The sequence below is a fragment of the Leuciscus leuciscus genome (genome assembly GCF_965113295.1).
Source record: "Leuciscus leuciscus genome assembly, chromosome: 19".
Lineage (NCBI taxonomy): Eukaryota > Metazoa > Chordata > Actinopteri > Cypriniformes > Leuciscidae > Leuciscus > Leuciscus leuciscus.
The window spans coordinates 23,701,316-23,721,712 of record NC_138743.1 but is presented as its reverse complement, the minus strand read 5'-3'; the positions used below and the strand labels follow the sequence as shown (position 1 = coordinate 23,721,712).

General features: G+C 37.8%; 3 protein-coding genes across 6 annotated transcripts in view; 2 read left to right on the top strand and 1 right to left on the bottom strand.

Moving 5' to 3' along the window:
- The first annotated feature begins 937 nt into the window (after nucleotides 1–937).
- bsnd (barttin CLCNK type accessory subunit beta) lies at nucleotides 938–5,686 on the top strand. Its single transcript, XM_082148698.1, has 3 exons — nucleotides 938–1,229; nucleotides 1,366–1,448; nucleotides 3,952–5,686. The coding sequence occupies exons 1-3, from the start codon at nucleotides 1,053–1,055 to the stop codon at nucleotides 4,202–4,204; spliced, it is 513 nt and encodes a 170-aa protein (XP_082004824.1). The 5' UTR covers nucleotides 938–1,052; the 3' UTR covers nucleotides 4,205–5,686.
- Nucleotides 5,687–7,206: 1,520 nt separating this feature from the next.
- Nucleotides 7,207–17,942, top strand: pcsk9 (proprotein convertase subtilisin/kexin type 9). The gene is made up of 12 exons (XM_082146816.1): nucleotides 7,207–7,596; nucleotides 9,937–10,128; nucleotides 10,326–10,449; nucleotides 11,323–11,456; nucleotides 11,561–11,702; nucleotides 12,708–12,904; nucleotides 12,985–13,168; nucleotides 13,289–13,465; nucleotides 14,584–14,732; nucleotides 14,863–15,025; nucleotides 15,249–15,421; nucleotides 16,144–17,942. Exons 1-12 carry the CDS (start codon nucleotides 7,420–7,422, stop codon nucleotides 16,330–16,332), a joined length of 2,001 nt encoding a protein of 666 aa, XP_082002942.1. The 5' UTR covers nucleotides 7,207–7,419; the 3' UTR covers nucleotides 16,333–17,942.
- Nucleotides 17,126–20,397, bottom strand: part of usp24 (ubiquitin specific peptidase 24) — a 68,118-nt gene continuing 64,846 nt past the window's right edge. For all 4 annotated transcript variants that reach the window (XM_082146750.1, XM_082146752.1, XM_082146751.1 and 1 more), the window contains one exon: nucleotides 17,126–20,369. In XM_082146750.1, the coding sequence (XP_082002876.1) occupies nucleotides 20,307–20,369 (63 nt within the window). In that variant the 3' untranslated portion in view covers nucleotides 17,126–20,306. The remainder of the gene's footprint in view (nucleotides 20,370–20,397) is intronic.

Here is a 20,397-nt window from a genome sequence, read left to right as displayed (position 1 = left end):
GGACCCACCAAGCTTGTGCCAGGCTGCGGCCTTGTCTTTCCATTCACCAAAGATACTCTGAAAACCACTGGTTCTCTCTCATCAAGACCACATCAGCAAACATCAACTGGAGCCTCAACAGATTGCATCAGGACAGTTGAATTCAAATGGGCAAGACATGCAAGTATCAAACTTAGTCTCATTATTTGATACATTAAGTATCCTTTCCCCTTTTAAAGAAGGGCGTGTTAGAACTAAACTGATGGTTTGCTCAAGGCTGTTGATCTGCTGAATTTCAAACAATGCTATAATTTCTTGCTTTCCTGTATTCTGCTTCAGCTCCCTTTCCCTTGGTAAACTGTATGCATGTATGTGTGTGTATGTTAGAGTAGTTTAAGTGTTTAGACTAGTTAATAAAATCTTGTTCATGTCACACGTAAAGTTGTCCGTGTCTCAAGCTCATAATTGGCGTCACTAATCATATCGATTTTTGCTACTGCTCTTAGTAGTACTGTAAATTAAGAAAGACATTTCCCATGCCCCGGAAATGTACATTTCTTAGAGTTAATAAACAATTAATCCTGAGTGTTCACGGGACAAACAGGTTAATTGATTGTAATATTAATTTACGACAGTAAGTTAATTATATTAACTGATCCACATATTCATTATCAATTATAACCAGTTATTATTGATTATTAATATTTCATAGAGCTAATTTGCTACATTGGTAACCAATAATATTATCAAACTAAATGTTTTTGTATGTACTTGTATCTTCTATAGCATTAATATGACTTCTACCATATTTCGTTAATATTCTGGAAAGGAATGTAGTAAGATTGCTTATGTCAATGCAACCTTTACCTGGGGGAAGGTCATCTGACTAAGACCCATTACAGGTTCAATGATCTGTAACTTGGTTCTCCAATGGCCCTGCGTCCCGTCAGTCACTCCTGTCCTCTCAGTCTGTCCTTCACCTCTATGGGAACACAAGCATAAAGCTCCACACTCTCACCGGTACTTTCTTCTGTTAACTTAGTTAGCCACTGCTGGAACTCTACGCTTCTTCTATGGCAGAGAACAAGCCATATCGCTATGGGCTCATTGTTCTTGGGATGGCGTTTGTGGCATTGGGTATGTTCATGATTTCCGTAGAGGAACCACAGGTGTTCGCCACATTCTGTGCTATGGGAGTGATAATGGTGGGCATGGGGACGGTCTGGTCGGTGTGTCAGTGTTACCCCAGGGTAAGGAAAAATGGCTGTTCCCAATGTTTGGTAATATATGGATTTTATGTTTTATGTTCTTAGCATTTACTTTGATTATAATGTGCATATAATTTGACAGAGCGTGTTACATTAGAGTGTTTCCGATGTCTAACAGGTGACTGTTATACTGGCAGAGAAGGAAGAGCTCTGTGGGGCTGAGAAACTGGACTTGAGTGCTGAAAGCTCGGATGGAAAAAGGTTAGAGTAAGATCATACATAGGATATTAAAGGGATAGTTTACCCAAAAAGTTAAATTCTGTCATTAATTACTCACCCTCCTGTCTGTCACTGTGACACCTGTCTTGAACTTTGTTTTTCCTTCTGTGTTTGCGCACCATGTGTTTCATTGTTAATCGGTTTCACCTGTTACCTGTCATCCTCATCACAGACATCATCACTCACTGTGTGCAGCTGTTGTCACTTAGTCTCCTCATTTGTCTGTGTATATAGTCTCCCTAGATTCAGTTCTCCCTGGTCGGTTTTCGTCTTCAATTTGGTACGTGTCTTGTTTGTAAATAGTTTAAGCCTGATCTGTCTTCGTGAATGTGCCTCACGCAGCCAAAGTGTGACACTGTCGTTCCAAATCATCGATCATCTTTAGGAACACAAATGAGGACATTTTTAATGAAATCTGAGTAGATTTCTGTCCCTCCATATACAGTTTATGCAACTGCCACTGTGATGCTTCAAAAGAGATCGTAAAACTAATCCATGTGAATTGAGTGGTTTAGTCAATTTTCTGAAGACACTCAATTGCTTTATATGATGAACATTGAATTTAGGCTTTTATTCACATATCACATAAACATTTTATTCACATAACCATTCATCAACTCACACATCAGTTGTGGTAAACGGAAGCTCAAGCATGTTCGTTTGACGTGTAAGAACCAATGAGGTTCATTCTCGTGTTGCGCAGCACGTTTGAGCTTCCGCAAGAACCAATGAGGTTCATTCTCGTGTTACGCAGCACGTTTGAGCTTCCGCAAGAACCAATGAGGTTCATTCTCGTGTTACGCAGCACGTTTGAGCTTCCGCAAGAACCAATGAGGTTCATTCTCGTGTTACGCAGCACGTTTGAGCTTCTGCAAGAACGAGTGAGGTTCATTCTTGTGTTACGCAGGACGTTTGAGCTTCCGCAAGAACCAGTGAGGTTCATTCTCGTGTAACGATCAATGTTTATTTGTGAATAAAAACCTTAATTTAATCTGTTGTTCATCATATAAAGCGATTGTGTCTCTTAAAAAAAAAAATTGACTAAACCGCTCAATTCATATTTGTTTTATGATCTCTTTATACATTTTTTGAAGTGTCAAAGTGGTAGTTGCGCAGCTGTCAATGGAGAGACAGAAATCTCAGATTTCATCAAGAATATCTTCATTTGTGTTTAAAAAATTAACGAAAGTCTTATGGGTTTGGAATTTTTTATTTTTGGGTGTCTATCCCTTTAAGACTTTTCAGGGAATATATCTTGAAATAAGATTCTATACATACTTATAATATATTATAATTATTATATTATAATAATTGAAAAAAAAAGTTTCACTACACTGGCAAATTATGTATTTAAAAGCATGCATTTGCTAATTGGGAATCTTAAACTTAATTCTAGAAGACAAGTCTATTTTCTGTGATTCTCAAGTCAATTTATCTTCTAGAAAAGAAAAAAAGACACAAAATATTTTTATTTATTGGCAATAATGCCTCTATAAAGCTCGTAAGGTATGAGGAAAGGACTTGATTTTGTCCTCAAGAATTGACTGGAACATTTGAAGCTGGGCATTGTTAACTAAATGGATGCAAATCTGAATATCATTTGTGGAATATATTTAGTCCCACCCTATGAAAATGTCATTTCGATGGAGAGGGGAGGTTAATGTTATTGATTATAGATTGAGGACATATGCATTTTTATTAATAATTTATATTAAACACTGCAACATCCTGTAAAAAAAATAAAAAAAATAAAAAAAAAGATGTCAATTTTGATTTCATGGTGACTTTAGAGTGAAAGGTTACTGTATTGTAAATTATCTCTCCACAACCCTCATTCATCCAGTCGACTCAATGAACTCTTCCTTCTCTTTGTCATCATACTGGAGTCTGTGTTTGTGTTTTCTGAGGGCCCATCAAGACTTATTAAGTCTAAATTCACTCACTCTGTAACTGGGTTAAGCGGCTGGATAATTGAATCTTAGAGAGAATCTTACCTCTTCCAGGGAATGTAATTATGCTGTGTGATAAGATTATTTTTGTAAAATATCTTAAAGAGACAAGGGTACAACTTTAAACCTCAAAAGCCTCTATTTATTGCCACAATGGTGTTAGACCGTGTGCTGCTATCAATGTGGTTCAACATGCTCGTCAGTTATGTAAATTACTCGTATATAAGTTTTAGAGAGCGGTCTACACAATAATTAATTCCCTCACCTGTCCGACAAAACAATAAGCAACTTAAGCATATCACTAATCAGGATTTTTCTCCTTCAAATCATTTAACCTTGTGAATGACGTAACATTTCAACATGGTGAAATACATTGAGGGTGTGACCCGCACCATGTAGCTATCCTATTTTTTATAGAAGAACGTCAAAATACAATTTATTTTTTGATGTGTAAAACTTTTTTTTTAAATAGCACCAACTATAAAATGTAACTTTAAATTGCATAAAACTCAAAAACATGTATTTTCCTGTTACAGTCCACAAAAACCAATAAGAGCTCCCTTGGCTGGCTTCTGTGATGATGAAAAAGTAGAAATATCGGCAGATCCAAAACTCCACACTGAGCGTGTCATCGTCCTCCACACATGTCGAAGTTCTCCCAGTGTGCTGGCATGTTCTAGCACTCCATTGACTGACAGAAGAACCACAGGAACAGACCCCAACCGAGAGATGTACTATGGGAAAATGGAAGACTCATGTTACTTTACATCTGAGCTGGAGAGTGAATAGTGCCTTTTGATTAATGGCAAAATCATCATCTACATCTGACATACTGTAAATTTTTGCCAGACAACTATGTTGTCATACTTTTAAAAAATATTCTAAATAACGTATATCAATATGTTTAAAGAGGACCTATTATGCCCCTTTTTACAAGATGTAATATAAGGCTCAGGTGTCCCCAGAATGTGTCTGAAGTTTCAGCTCAAAATACCCCATAGATATTATTTATCATACCATGTTGTAAATGCCCATTTTTGAGTGTAAGGAAAAAAATGCTGTTTTTGTGCATGTTTCTTTAAATGCAAATGAACTGCTGAAATGTAGTAATATAAAGGAAACAAAAGAAAAACAGAAAATCACTCACTGCTCTTGATTGAATAACTTTAGTAGCTATAATAAGAATACATTTCTTACTTGAATGCTGCTGTTAAATCTCTGGCGAAGAGATAAACATGACGGACTGTGTACAACTCACTCAGGGGAGGAGCTAAGCTAATAGGGCAGATTCTGTCACCAGTCGTGGGCGGGGCATGTTACATTGTGACATCACATTGGAGAACATTCCTTAACTGTTCTTTTTTGTGACACTGTTTCAGATTTATGGAAAAAAGAAAAAGAAAACGGAGTGGATGGATTTTTACCAAAATAAGGTGGTTGTGGACACACACTGGAAACTAAATATGTTCAAAAACAACATAAAATAGAATTTTGCATTATAGGTCCCCTTTAAGTGTGTAATGTATGCCATCATATTTTACATTAGGCATGTTATTGTCACAAGGTTTGGCAGTGACTTTGTCACAAGCGTATGATAATAGGATTGTTTCACTCTCAGGAAATAAGGCTGGAAAAAGTTTAAACATTAGGTGATGAAATAGCATACTTGTGACCTTGACTCATGCCACCAAGACCAGAGGACACTGAAAGAGGAACTGCCTGCATTCTGGAATGTGGAGTTTTTATATCTGTCTGTGGTGCTCCTTCATAAGAGATCCTTTACACATGGGACAGCAGGATAAATAACCATATCTGGATTGATATGTGATTTTAGATTATTTAAATGTAGTATTGTAGAAAAATTCTAGGGATAAATTAAAGGGATAATTGCTGAGCAAGCAATTGTGTTACAAGCAAAATACACGTAGTAGCCTACTGAAATGTGAATCATCTGGGCCTTAAAGTAGGCCTATGTGCAACACACATGTTTGTTTTTCAGTTTTTTATGGTGGGGAATTTCCGTTTATGAGGTTCCATTTGTGCCAAAAAGGAGTCGACTGCTTTGTTCTTGTACCTACATTCGCCCTTGTAGTCATTCATTGCCTATGTTTTAGGATAAAGCGTTGTACTACATTTGTCCATGTCGTAACAGTCATTTACTTAAAATAAATTAGTAGGCCTATTTGTTGGTGTATGTTCTTTATATTGCCTATTTCTGTCGTTTATGGGAGGATTTCCAGAAATGATGGCATTCTGTTTGTGCTATAATTTTTTTTTTTTTTTAAACCTGTTGTCCTCCCTGTTCATTCAGCTCAGTTTTATGCTTCATAAGTTACTGGTCACAGTTAAAGTCCTGCAGGGTATTTGATAGATATCCAGGTAAACAAATAGAACGTTTAGATATTTTCAATATTTAAATATTTCTCACCATCTATCTAAAAGCACGAAAATGAAACCTTAAGAACTAGACAAAGCTTTAAGGACAGAAAGACAAATGCATATACAAGTTTCATAAAACTGAGCTCATTATTGAAAAATTTGTTGTTTATTTGTACCTGGATATTTGTAGAATGCGTTGCGGAATGTTTACATTTCTGTGGAAATTTGCTTCCCCAAAATAGCCAGGCCTATGCAATCAAGTTTTTAATGTTGTTTATATGTATATGTGGTGTTTTTAATATGCTTTAAGACAAACCATGTGTAAATTCATAAGTCAACACCATTACTGAGTAATTTCCCCATAAAACTGCAGTGAACCAAAGACAGTCTCAAAAACACAGTTTGAAATCGCTGGTGTTTCTGACGTCACAAACTACCTTGTAACCAATCAGGTCAACTGTGATCGTCAACAAGTGTGAGTGAGTGGAGGGGGGACTAATTTGCATATTTATAGAACTGCATACACTAAATGAGGCAAGGGTGTAGAGTTACATTCAAGCTATTTTAAGGCATTAAGGTTTTTTTTTTCAATTAAATAGTTTAAATATGTAATTTTGGTGCTCAAAGATGAATTTTAAGGGATAAAGTGATTGACTACAGGGGGACTTAAAGCGTTCAGCCTCTTTTACAAGCAATTAGATTATGCTGCATGCTGCCCATATGACTTTTCTGACATTCATAATAATCTTGAGTAGGCCTAGCAACTGCAACAAAACTAAGAGAAAAAGAAAGACAGAAAAAAAAAAGAAAAAAAAACACATAGGCCACTATTTAGGATCAGCATGTCAGTGGTAGGTGATGTGCATCTCAGATTTCTTCTGTTTTCTCACAAAGGGTTTTTTCCCTCACTCAATATGAGTAAAAAAAATATATAAAAAATGAATTACCCTGCTTTGACAATATGGATTGTATTGTGTTTTGCACGTTTCATTTGATTACGACTCTTTTAGCCCTTCAACAATACCACTATCTGGCCAACAGAGGACGACGTGAATCTGTATTTCATTTTGGTCAAAGTGAAGCAGCATCCGACACGTGCAACTTTTTGACTCTCACGAACGTGCGCAGGTTAGACATGTGTCGTCCTTTTGCCTAGTTAAAAAAAACTTTTACAAAGACGTACAAAAAAAAATAAAAAAATAATAATTTCACTACAATTCAATTATTAATATTGTTAATATTGGCTTTTCTCTTTATTTGTTAGGCTGTTTGTAGTCACTTCATTGACACTTTCATTGTACAGGTTTTGCAGGAATAGTAAGCATATAATATGTGTGTGGGTGGACTGTAATCTGACTCCTCTTCTCCTGTATTTATTACCTCACATCGTTCGATATAAGCACAGAGAAACGTCAGAACGCTCCACCTCACTGCGTTCACTCCGTCAGAGAGATTCAAATGACATGTTAAATGATATGAGGATACACTTCAGCTCTACATCTCTCTGCTTCATACTTCTGCCTTGCCATATGAGGAACACCAGTCCAAAAAAGGGAATTTTGAGCAACATCACTTGAACTACTTATTTTATATTCTTGACCTAAAAGCACAAAAAGTGTCCAAGAATGAGAGGCGTCGTGACTGTGTGCTGTTTGAGTTTTCTTCTGAGTCTTCTGGCTATGGTTAAGAGTGATGAAGACTACACTGAGGATGAAGAGATGATCCTGTCTCTAATTCTGCAGGATGACTCTCAGCCTGAGGCAGACAGCAGGCCATCTGCCCAGTTTTACAGGTGCACTAAGGTACTGGCTAAATTAACTAATCACTGTATGCGCTTATTACCTGATATTAACTCCAGAAACTAAATTTATTTTTTAAATGAATGCTTGGGGGGATGCTGCATTTTAAAGAGCAAAATTCAATAATTCAGTTTTCTGTGTACTGCACTCTAAAAAATGCTGGGTTGTTTTAACCCAAATTTGGGTCAGATATTTACAAACCCAAACGTTGGGTTAAAAATGTAATGGAAAAATCTAACCCAATGGCTGGGTTTGTCCATATTTGAGCCAAAGTTGGGTTGAAACAACCCAGCAGTTTTGGTTCTTTTTATGAAAGTAAAAGAAATTATTTTGATAAAGGAAACTTTTATTTATTTATATAAAAAAAATGTAATCAGGCAAAGTGATTTTACAGTCTACAGGATGCAGATTTTTCTTTAATTAATTGTATCAAATAAAACTTTCTAAATAAATAATGCATCTAAAATTACTAATTTCCTAAGTAAAACTAATGAACAAGATTTATACATATATATTTAGTCTACAGTAGGAGGCACATTGTTAGCCGCAATAGTTTTGTTAATATTTAATTAGTGTAAGTAGGACACTTTATTTGACCAAATATTCAGTACTGGACATCAAATTGATGTATGAATATAGGCATAACACTATGATTTTGTTTGTTTGTTTTGTATCCTGTTCCTTGTTTGTGAAGGGCGATCATCTCTTCTCTAAAATTTTTGGACCATTATTTTGCCTTAGCCATATTTCTTAGGCCTCGTTTACACTGCAGGTCTTGATGCCCAATTCTGATTTGTTACCTTTATCCGATTTTTTTGACCGTCCGTTTACACGTTCTTTCAACTGTGACCCATATCCGGTTCATGTGTTTACACTTGCCATACTATCTGAAACATCGCGCATGCTTAAAGGGTTAAATTCTCTTGCACAGATGGACGAACGCGAAATATGCTTGATGCTAGCTCTGCGATATAAGCAAAGTTTGCCAAACATCACCATGATTTTGAGTCACGAAAAGTGCCACCATTGCAGCGTGCGTATATGCTTCAGTTATTGTGTGCGAGAGAGGTCTCAGGACTGGCGGGAGCATATTCTTTTTAAATATTGGCTTTAACGAGGAGCAGTGGGTCCTAAATTTTAGGATGAGCAAGCCAACCTTTGATATGTTGTGTCAACGTTTGTCCACATTCCTCTCCTACGACGACACAACGTTTCGTCGGTGCATCCATCCCTTTGCAGAAGCGCGTCGGGGTTTCTCTCAACATTAAACCACGGAGACGTTGCCTAATGCCTCAGAAAATCCGATCTGCCTGTTTACATGACAGTCGCATTGGCACATATCTGATTTATTTCCACATATGAATGAGGCCTGAAACCGATCTCAAAATATCCGAATGCATGCGTTTTGTTTCTGTTTACACTGTCATAGAACACATCCGATCTATGTCACATATGTCACATATTATGAGCAAAAAATCTGAATTGTGTCACATTTCACTGACAGTGTAAACGAGGCCTTACATGCAGTCAAACATGACACTCAACAAACCTAGCCAGTTCAGATATTTCATGTGTTCTAGCTCAGACACACCTGGTGCAACTAATGATGCCCTTGATTAGTTGCATCAGGTGTGCTTGAGACAACACCTGTTTTGCATATTTGTGCTGCTGTGAGGGATTTTATTCTGGGGGTTGAATAATTTTTAGACTGCAGAAGTCACTAAAAGTTGCATTTTCATTTGGATTTGGGGAAACCATTTGCAACATTTGTTGTGTTGAGCTATTTCAATTACTTTTGTTAGATTTGTTCATTGCAAACAACTGAAAGTCTACATTTAGCCAATACACCTGATTTGCAATGGGTGTTCATTCATTTTGACTATAACTGTAGACACAAACACTTTGATATTCAACATAATACAATGTCATATATCACTATTTTCCAGATACAAAATTAGATCAATTAAAAAACTGTTTCGACTGCCTGAATCTCACAAATGTTGGTATTCAGATAAAATGACAAAATTAAACATAATATAGTCATTAATCAAAAGTGCTAAGATGAGATGATATATATCAAAGAAAAATATAGGCCCTACGTTTATTTATCAACAATGAAAACATACTTTTCAGCTGGTCCCAGAAGCGAGTAACATCCCATTCTACCTTTCATATAACTGCCAAAAAACGTCCCACATTGTTTTATTAGTTTTGTAGAAACACTCACAAGTTGTCCTGACAACTTCAGTTGCCATAAGCCAAGAACGTCTAAAATAAATGTACTGTAGTACGTGCGGAACGTTTGGAATGAGAAGGTTATCAAAATCTTTTTTTTCCGCACAGGATGCATGGCGCATGCCGGGTCAGTATATAGTGGTGATGCGGAACGGAACGCACGTGAACCAGGTGGAGCGCACCGCGCGCAGGCTCCGCGCAAAAGCCGCGAAACGCGGATACCTGATCGAAATACTGCAGACTTATTCTGGAGCCTTCCATGGGTTTTGGGTGAAAATGAGCAGCGATGTTCTTCACATGGTAATTTACAGACACTCTTACACAATAATGCTCTCAGCTTTGTATTTCATATCTCAGTACATATTTTATATTTAAGAATGTTTGAACAGAATTGACTGGAAAATAAAATAAAAACTTGAACTGGGATTAAAATAAATCTTCAGTTATTGTCTGTCTTTTTCATTCCATCGATATTTTTTTTTTTTTTTTTTTGTCAGGCAGTAAAGCTGCCCCATGTGGAATACATTGAAGAGGATTCCTCTATCTTTGCCCAGAGCATCCCATGGAACCTGCAGCGCATCCTTCAAAACAAACATGAGCCTGGAAAATACTCACCACTCAGTGAGCTAAAGTCTCCTCTCTCACTCTCTTTTCCCCCAAACACTTTAAAGGGGTGGTAAAATGCCCTTTTCACAAGATGTAAAATAAGTCTTTGATGTTCCCAGAGTGTGTATGTGAAGTTTTAGCTCAAAATACCCCACATATATTTTTATAAAGCATGTTAAAGTTATCACTTTTTGAGGGTGAGCAAAAACGCACCGTTTTGTGTCTGTTCCTTTAAATGCAAATGAGCTGCTGCTCCTGGCACAGGGGGCGGAGCTTCAAGAGCTTGTGTCCTTTTACCTCACACAAACATGCACTGGAAATTTAAAAAACTTTTAGCCTTTTATGTTCAAATCGAAGTCAGAAAGATGGAGAGACTCAAGGCATTTCTGAATGGTTAGTTGGTGAATTTATGTAGCTTATGTGTAGTTATCTTCTAGTCACTGATTAGCATATCTTGATCATCTATAAATCATGGTCAGGGGGCGGGTTTATGTAAATTTTAGGGTTTGTGATGTCACTTACCCGGGAGGAATGTCGTGTAGTCCCTACCAGCCGTTTGTTGTAGTCCTTAAAAAGCAATTTCTTTAAAAGCAAATATCTCCCTTTGCTTTGAACTTTGAGTGTTGTAACTTTGCAGATGTTGTTTATGCTCAAACAGCAACATTACACACTAACTAAAGTTAGAAAAGTTAAATCAAAATCAACCACCCCTTTAATCTACCTTCTAAAATTATATTCTGAGATCCTGAAGTGAAAGATTTGCTTTCTGCACTGTGTAAATGCTTTTTATGGTGATAAAATGTTTAATCTTGAATCTTCCCTGTTCTTCAAGTATTTTGCCATTTATGGTTATTGATCTGTTGAGCCGTCATGCTTGTGTGTATGCAGATGACGGCGCAAAGGTGGGAGTGTATCTCTTAGACACAAGCGTTCAGGTGACTCATCGTGAGATTGAGGACAGGGTGATGGTGACGGACTTCAACAGTGTGCCAGAGGAGGATGGGGTCAGAGTTCACAGACAGGTTGGAGAATGTCATTAAATGTTTTATAGGTAACTGGGCAGTTTTTCGTGTAAGTGCTAATGATAGGCATATGGCCATCACTTCCTATGGTCTTCTACCCTCAGGCTAGTCAGTGTGACAGTCACGGCACACACATAGCAGGAGTGGTCAGTGGACGAGACTCGGGTGTCGCTCGAGGGGCCAGTGTAAACAGTGTCCGAGTGTTGAACTGCCAAGGCAAGGGTACCGTGTCAGGAGCTTTGGCAGGTAAACCAAAACATAAATAATAATGAAAAAATAAGTATATGTATAATACTTATTATATTATAGATATTATAAAGCTAATTAAAGCTTTATAATATAATATCTTATATATGCAACGTTAGCAAGTAAACCAAAACAATATACACACACACACACACACACACACACACACACACACACACACACACACACACACACACACACACACACACACACACACACACACACACACTGCTGTTTTGGGATCTGTGAGATTTTGTAATGTATTTAAAAGAAGCTCATGAAGGCATTTATTTGATTTAAAAAACAACAAAAATTTTGTGGAATATTATTACAATTTAAAATAATTGTTTTCTATTGGAATATATTATATATAAAATGTAATTTATTCCTGTAATGCAAAGCTGAATTTTCAGCATCATTACTCCAGTCTTCAGTGTCGCATTAATAGAAAGTTCTAAAGAACAGCATTTATTTGAAATATAATTTTTTGTAACATTACAAATCACTTTGTCACTTTTGATCAATTTAATGCATACTTGCTGAATAAAATTATTAATTTCTTTCCAAAAATAAATTCTTACTGACCCCAATTTTTTGGTAAATGGACTGCATTTATACAATTTATTATTTTAAATTGTAATAATATTTCACAATATTACAGTTTTTGTTGTTGTTGTCGTATTTTTAATCAAATAAATGCAGCCTTGGTGAGCAGAAGAAACTTCTTTTAAAAACATAAACAAATCTTACCGATCCCAAACTTTTGAAGTCTTCAGTCTGTCTTATCAGTTTTGGCAGGTAAACCAAAACATAAATAATAAAATATGATTCTATTCTATTCTATTCTATTCTATTCTATTCTATTCTATATTAATAAATAAAAGAAAAAATAATAAACAAGAAAATATTTATTAAATAATAAACTGTTAGGAGCTAGGAGCTTCGGCAGGAAAACAAACAAACAATCAATAAATAAATATTATATGATACACAACTCTGTTGCAGGTCTAGAGTATATCCAGTCATCTCTGATGTCTCAGCCTATCTCACCTGTGATCCTCCTGCTGCCGTTTGTTGGGGGATTCAGTCGCACCCTCAACGCTGCCTGCAGGAAAATGGTGGAATCTGGAGCAGTGCTTATTGCTGCAGCTGGGAACTACAACGATGATGCTTGTCTGTACTCACCAGCCTCAGAGCCCGAGGTACTGACCGGAGAATCCTTCAGGAAAGCATATGCTTGTTAATACAATCGGTTTTGACATCATTTGGTCCCCTGCTGCAGGTGATAACAGTAGGGGCCGTTAATTTTGCTGACCAGCCGTTGAGCACTGGGAACACCGGCACCAACGTGGGCCGCTGCGTGGATGTGTTCGCACCCGGTGATGACATCATCAGCGCATCCAGTGACTGCTCTACCTGCTTCACTACCAAGAGCGGAACGTCACAGGCAGCGGCACATGTTGCTGGTTAGCGCACACACACGCACACACTAATGCATACTATTATTAGTGCATGTTATTAGATGAATTAGAGTACATTTGATCAGTCTGTCCATATAACCAGCTCTGGTCGGTGTGTGTTTTCAGGTGTAGCGGCGATGCTTCTGAATCTGAGTCCAAACTCCAGCTCTGCTGAGCTTCTGCAACAGCTCCTCTATCATTCAGACAAACAGAGTCTGAACCCAGAGTCTCTGCCACAGGACCACCGTCTCACGACACCCAACATGGTGGTCGCCCTACCTGACCCGACCTCCACACTCACAGGTCAGAGTTCACAAGTAAACTTCAACAATGTGGCTTGCTGAGCAACAACAGTTATTAATAATATGGACTGACATTACAGTCTGATGTATGATGATTTCAATACTATAATTAGCAGATTGCAATAAATGTATAATATAATGTAACAACTTTTTAATATTTAATATTAACCTTTAATAATACTATAATTAGCAGACTGCAATGAATTTATGTACTAAAATATAAAATAATATAATAACCTATTCATATTTAATATTAATCCCTAATTAATTTAATACTATATTTAGCAGACTGACTGTGTATTTATATATAATATAATATCAACCTTTAATAATTTAATAATAATATAATTAGCAGACTGACTGTGTATTTATATATAATATCAACCTTTAATAATTTAATAATACTATAATTAGCAGACTGCAGTGAATTTATACATAATATAATATACTATAATATAATATATAAATTTACCTTTAATCATTTAATATTATAATTAGCAGACTGCAATGGATTTATAATATATAGTATAATATAGTACAATATTATATTAACCTTTAATAATTTAATATTATAATTAGCAGACTGCAGTGAATTTATATATAATATAATGTAATATAATAACCTTATAAGTATATATTATTCAAATTAACCTTATTTATTGTTTTGTTTTACTTTATTTACATACTATATTTAGTAGTGACTTATGTAACATTTTATTTAATATTATATTTTAGCAGACTGCACTGAATTTATAATATAGCCTAATATAATAATCCTGTTAACATTTATTAATAATACTAACGTTATTTATTGTTTTGTTTTACTGATTTATTTTCATACAATTGTTCATTTATTGCATTTTATTCTTCCCTGAAACAATTTGAAAGAGTTTAACTTCCAAAAGGGTATTCAACCATTTTTGGTAGTCTGTTACTGGCCCGGGCTGGTTTAGGTGGATGCTTTGCAGGTAGACCAGTTTAGGAGTAGTGTTTCCATGAGGGGTGACTAATTTAAACACTATAAGTGCCCAAAACATATCTGTAACCATGAAGGTGGCCTTAATGCAGTTTGTTGTGTATTTTTGATGAGGTTGCCACTACATTTGTGTTTTCTCACAGGAGAGGATCTGCTCTGTAGATCGGTTTGGTCTGAGAGGTCAGGCGCTTCAGGTTTCGCCACAACTGTGTCCCGCTGTCGCCACGGTGAAGAGATGCTGAGCTGCTCCAGTTTCTCACATAACGGAGCGAGAGCCGGAGAAAGAGTGGAGGTCATTATCAGAGAAAGTTTGTTCAGTATCCTCAAAAAATACCGTTTAAACTGTTAGCCTGATGCAAGTCACTACTTGCACCAGAGAGCAAGTAAAGTAGAGGAATGTTTAGTAATTTCCTTTCTGACAGGTGAGAGATGGGCAGAAAGAGTGTGTTGCCGTCAATGGGAACGGAGGGCAAGGTGTGTTCGCTGTAGCGCGCTGTTGTACAGGCCATAAAGCTCAGTGCCAGACGATAGAGAGTCCCGAGAGAGGTGCGGATGCAGAATGTCCCTCAGAACACCAGCTGACAGGTGACAGATGGTTTCGCACTGCAGAGTTTTTCATTAGGATTAATTCATGGATTGTTCTGGGTTCAGATGAAGTTGAAGTGTATTGGGTTTTGGTTATCAGACAATAATTTCAATAATTGCACTGAATAGAGATCTCTATATGCTTATCCTAAAGCCAACTTAGTCTTTGTGTACATTTCTATTCACGTTTCTAGAATGTTACAACTGTCATCTTTCCCTGCAGGCTGCAGTTCTTCTTCTTCCTCTGGAGAGGTATCGGACTCTGATCGACCTCTACATGGCAGCCGCAGGGCATGTCCTGCTAAAAGGGGTGTAACGTCATATGCCTCCTGCTGCCACACGTCCTCTCTGGAGTGTCATCTGAAAGAACACGACCCCACGGCTGTCAGCGAGCAGGTGACTTACTCTCAAGACGTTTCCATCGACTCGGTGGACACAGAAAACAAATGCACAGCTTCTAACATTTATACAAGTGGCAGTTTAACTCCTGAATCTGTTGTTCCTACTGTGGATTCATTGAAACATGACTTAAAGGGTTAGTTCACCCAAAAATGAAAATTCAGTCATTAATTACTCACTCTCATGTCGTTTCAAACCCGTTCGTTCATCTTCATTTATCCTCCATTGAAAGTCTATTCACCCAAATCTCATTCATGAAGAGATCATAAAATAAATGCTCAAGCTTCCGTTTACCATATTTGAGTGCTCTATTTACATTTATCGATCAATGTTCATCTAAGGAAAAGCCCAAATTAAATCAGTTCATCATATAAAGAGTCTCTTTAGAAGACCTGGATTAAACCACTCGATTCATGGATTTCTTTTGGGTGAATTAAAGTGTGGTCAAATTCACTGCTGTCCATCTCATTTTCGCATGTGAAATCCCGTAATTTTAATGGGAATGCACGCGAGGGTGGAAGATTTCGACGTGTACATTTTGCATCAGGTTCAGTTGGTCATGCGAAATCGCCCTGTTGACCAACAGAAAGCTGTTAGACTTGAAAGTGGCTTCTGTGCTTCATACAACCGCTACACTATTGACATTTTGCCAAAATCTTGCTAATATGACCGAACCTTTAGCGTATCTGAACAGCACTAACCTGCATTATTTATTTTAGGTGGAAGTTTCATGCGAGGAGTCCTGGACACTAACAGGCTGTCAGGCTCTTTCTCGTGGTTCTGTCGCTCATGGGGCATTTGCTTTGGGAAACACCTGTGTAGTTCGTACATCTGGAGGAGATAAAGGAGCTGCCGCCATCGCCACCTGCTGCAGGCACCGCCCGTCCCACCAGCCGCGTGACCACTGAAGACCTAAGGGGGATGTGTGTTCCTCTTTCCTCCCTTCTCTAAACACGTTACCAAGGACATAACTGCTATAACACATAGAATAGTTGGAGGCGTGACACGAGTGAGTTCATTTCTGCCACTACGGAATATCACATGATGGAGAAGAGCATTGTAACTGGTTCTGGTGTAACCATAACCAATGTAGACACGCTAAAACACTTTAAAATAGGCCTTTAAACTGCAAAACACATTTTAAATAGGGATACAGTTATCAATTCTAACCAATACTTATGTAATGGCCGATTTTATACTATTTTGTTATAAGTGAATTTAGGGTTAATTGAAAAATTAATACTCATTTTGAGATTTGCTAAAGATTACATTTAACAGTGTTCTTAAATTATTAGATTTTAAAGATTGACTTTAAGTGAGCCTTGGATGATGGCAAAGGTAATCTAAATGTAAACATAGAGGAGACCATCATGTACAATGACATATACAAGATTGGCCGATATATTTAAAATATGGACCAATACTTATTAACAAACCTCCAATATTGGTAACTGATAATAATATTGATAACACTGTATTTAGTCAGCACTTTTCATTTAGATATTTACACATTCTGAATTGAACAAGATCTCTTTGTACTATATTTTGGAGAGCATTATCTTCTATTATGCATGTGCACTGTTTATAAGAGTATAACTTTTTATAAATGTATATTTTTTACAAGTTTTATACAAACTTTATATGAGTAATGGTCTAAAATCAACTTAAGACACGTACAAATGTCACACAATCTGTGAAAAGTTGTGCATTCCAGTTTTTCCATTTTTATATCAAATGTTTTCATTGTCAAACTCTGATGTACAAATTAAAATGTGGTTGTAACATGCATTAACAGATTCCTTTACACATCTTACACACTCGCAGCAGAAATGAAATCAAAGAATCCCCAGTTATTAAAAACTCATCAAGCGTCTTTAACCCTGTCCTGACACCCAGCTTCAAAATGCAAGCACTGTCACAGATCTGCCGAGTGGTTGGTACAGCATCTACAGGTGTAGGAAGGGTTTAAAAAAGACTGATTGGAGGAAGGAGGATAGGTTTGATGAAAGCTTTATCACACCCTGTCTCTTAAGTACATATAAACTGCAACTCCACCGTTTCTTATGGGCTCATTTAGTGAAAATCGATTTAGGCAGCTGAGCTGAAATTAGTGTGATATCTTTGCCAATGTGCATATTCCAGCAAAATAAGAAAGACGCCTTATGTTCAGGCACTGATCTGATGAATTGTCCCCTCGTCACTGAACCCCATGCCTTCAGCCCGAAACATTTAGAAAAAGTCATCCTAAAGCCTGTTTAACTAATCATCCCAAATACTAACCACATATGCGGCAGTGAATTAGGAATGAACCATTTACTGATTCAAAGTATAAAGGCAGTTGTGAGTACTGCAGTGTTTCGCTGACTATTAGAGGCCGACACTTAGAGAAAGAGTCAAAAAGTCAAATACCCTACTGAAAAAAAAAAAGAAAAAAAAAAAGAAACCAGCCTTAACAGGTTTGCTTGTTTTACCTGGTTGCCCAGCCTGACCAATCTTGGGTTAAAGTGCCCAAAACCACTCTAAAACCAGCAAACCAGACTGGTCCTGTTGATAAAAAAAATAAAAAAAATTGTTAAACCAGTTTAAGATGGTGTGCTGGTTTAACTTGATCATCTAGCCTGACCAATCAAGAGTTTAAGTGCCCCAACCCCCTAAACCCAGCTAAGCAGGCTTACCCTGCTGAGAAAAACACATCTTAAACCAGCCTTAAGTGGTTTTACCTGGTCTCCCAGCTTGACCATTCTAGAGTTAAAGTGCCCAAAATCCCCCTAAAACCAGTAAACCAGGCTGGCCCTGTTGAAAAAAATGTTGAACCAGTTTAAGATGGTTTGCTGGTTTTTACCTGATCACCCAACCAGACCAATCAAGAGTGTAAGTGAACCAAACCCCCTAAAACCAGCAAAGCAGGCTTGCCCTGTTGGGAAAATATTTATAGCTGTTGGTCTCCCAGCCGGATCAAGCTGGTCTACTGGCTGGTATTAAATGGTTTTTGGCCACTAAACAAGCTGAATACCAACAAAGCCAGACGGGGAGACCAGCATAAACCAGCTAAGACCAGCATACCCGCTTAGGCTGGTTTAAGATGTGTTTTTTTTTTCAACAGATGGAAGGGACCAGCGTTTCTCAGCTTTGGCCAGTTTACTCAATTAATTTCCACCAAGAGAGTCTCTCACATGTACAAACATGCGAAGAAGCACATCAAAAAAGCGTCAACGTGAAAGTTTCCACAAAAAAAAAAAAAAACCCAAGCAAAGAGCAGGTGACTGTGAGGTAAAAAGCAGCACTACGGTTCACTCTTTCAGCAAACGTTTGCGTAAGGTGGTGGGGTGAGGTCTTTCCGCTGTAAACATTGAAGCGATGTTGCTAAGTGTTCTAGTCTAAATACAAAATGAGCAGCAAACGACAGATGAATCACCCTGCGCGGACTCCCTGAAGGAGAGACATCACAGGCCCGGCTCAAACAAGCGTCCTGTGTCCTCATATGGAGCTCTGAGATGAGCACGGCCGAGCATATGCGTGTGCGCTGTTTTCGTAATGTCGAGCGAGTTCAGGCATTTGTGTTGCACGACGTGTCCACTGGTTTGTCTCAAGACGAGGGCGCGAGCAGCATAGGGGACGAGTCGAGTAAAGGCACTTTACTGCTCTGTGACAACTTCCCATCCCTCCAACAACCTCTGTCTTTCTCTTTCCCCTCCCCTTTCTGCCCGATCCTCGCCCCGTCATTCTATCGCATAAGGCAGACTGAACGGAAAAGATGCAGGCAAAAAAAAAAAAAAAAAAAGGGACAAATATGGCAACATTTTACCCTGAAAAGTGTCATGTCCTAGACCTTCATACCAGAGCGGCACAAGACAACATCAAAACAGATGAACAGAAAGAGTGAGATGACACACTGCTGATTGTAGCACTCATTGTCTTTTGGGAGGAAGAAACGTTCATCGGACAGTAGCGTCTCAGTGTGTTGCATATGTGTCTCAGGACGCATCTGCTGATGCGATGTGTCTTCCGCTGTAAAGTCTGTCCCCCGTGTCCACTGTCACATTTCTCTGTCTAGCATTTGCGTAAACCGCTCGTGTCTTCTGCTGCACGCTGTTCCTATCCAGCGGTTTCCTATTCAGAAAGTCAATGATTTGACAGAGAGCAGCGAGGGGACATGTCTGTCCAATTGTCTCCACGTGATGAATTTGTCACAAAACTGAATTCAAATATAAAGTGCATTTTAAAAATACCAGCAAAAACGAGAAGGGAAAAAAAACGGTGTGATTATTTGACTCTCAGAGACTTGGCAAGTTCCTCTTTTTTTTTTTTTTTTTTGAATAAGATTTGAGGCACCTCTCAAACAGATCCAGAAAAAAAAATAAAGAAAATCAGTAAAGGATTCTTAAAAATATTATTTTACATTTGAAATTACACTTATGGAACACATCTTTACATTTCTCATGAATAGTATCTACTTAATTACATTGGCAAATATACGCTGATTTCTTTTAAAACACCCCGTCTGGCACCATAGTAGTAGTTCTGCGTAAAAACGTCAAGGAAATGAAAGCCTCCGTTTTTAAGTCCCATTCGTCTGACAGAACTCATCGAGTAAGACGAAACTATCTAAATGACTTGTAAGACATGAATTCTGATTTCATTCAGCCAGGCTTTAACCACCAAAAAAAAAAAAAAAAAACCGAGATATTCGCGTCTGTTCACGTCTCCGGCGAGGCGGCTTGAAGAGCGAGCGCTCCGACGGGCCCTTTGGCTGCTTCTGGTCGCTCCATTTCCAGTCCCTAGAAGATCAAATGCAGTTTTCTGATTGTGTGTTTAGAGCCACAACATCTTTCCGTCGGAGGGATTTTGTTTGTGTTTTGTTGCGCACAAACAATGAGGAACGTTAGGGGTCCACATCTTCTAGATCACTCCGAGAATCGCCCAACATCATTGGGGATTCGGATCCCTGAGAGAAAGAGAGGACAAAATGGTGA

Bases quoted from the DNA above. Each gene is read 5' to 3' on its own strand.
- bsnd (XM_082148698.1), top strand. From the start codon at position 1,053: ATGGCAGAGAACAAGCCATATCGCTATGGGCTCATTGTTCTTGGGATG. The intron at 1,230-1,365 runs GTAAGGAAAAAT...GATGTCTAACAG, and splicing joins TGTGTCAGTGTTACCCCAGG to GTGACTGTTATACTGGCAGA. The intron at 1,449-3,951 runs GTTAGAGTAAGA...TTCCTGTTACAG, and splicing joins GAAAGCTCGGATGGAAAAAG to TCCACAAAAACCAATAAGAG.
- pcsk9 (XM_082146816.1), top strand. From the start codon at position 7,420: ATGAGAGGCGTCGTGACTGTGTGCTGTTTGAGTTTTCTTCTGAGTCTT. The intron at 13,169-13,288 runs GTTAGCGCACAC...GTGTGTTTTCAG, and splicing joins GGCAGCGGCACATGTTGCTG to GTGTAGCGGCGATGCTTCTG. The intron at 15,422-16,143 runs GTGACTTACTCT...TATTTATTTTAG, and splicing joins CCACGGCTGTCAGCGAGCAG to GTGGAAGTTTCATGCGAGGA.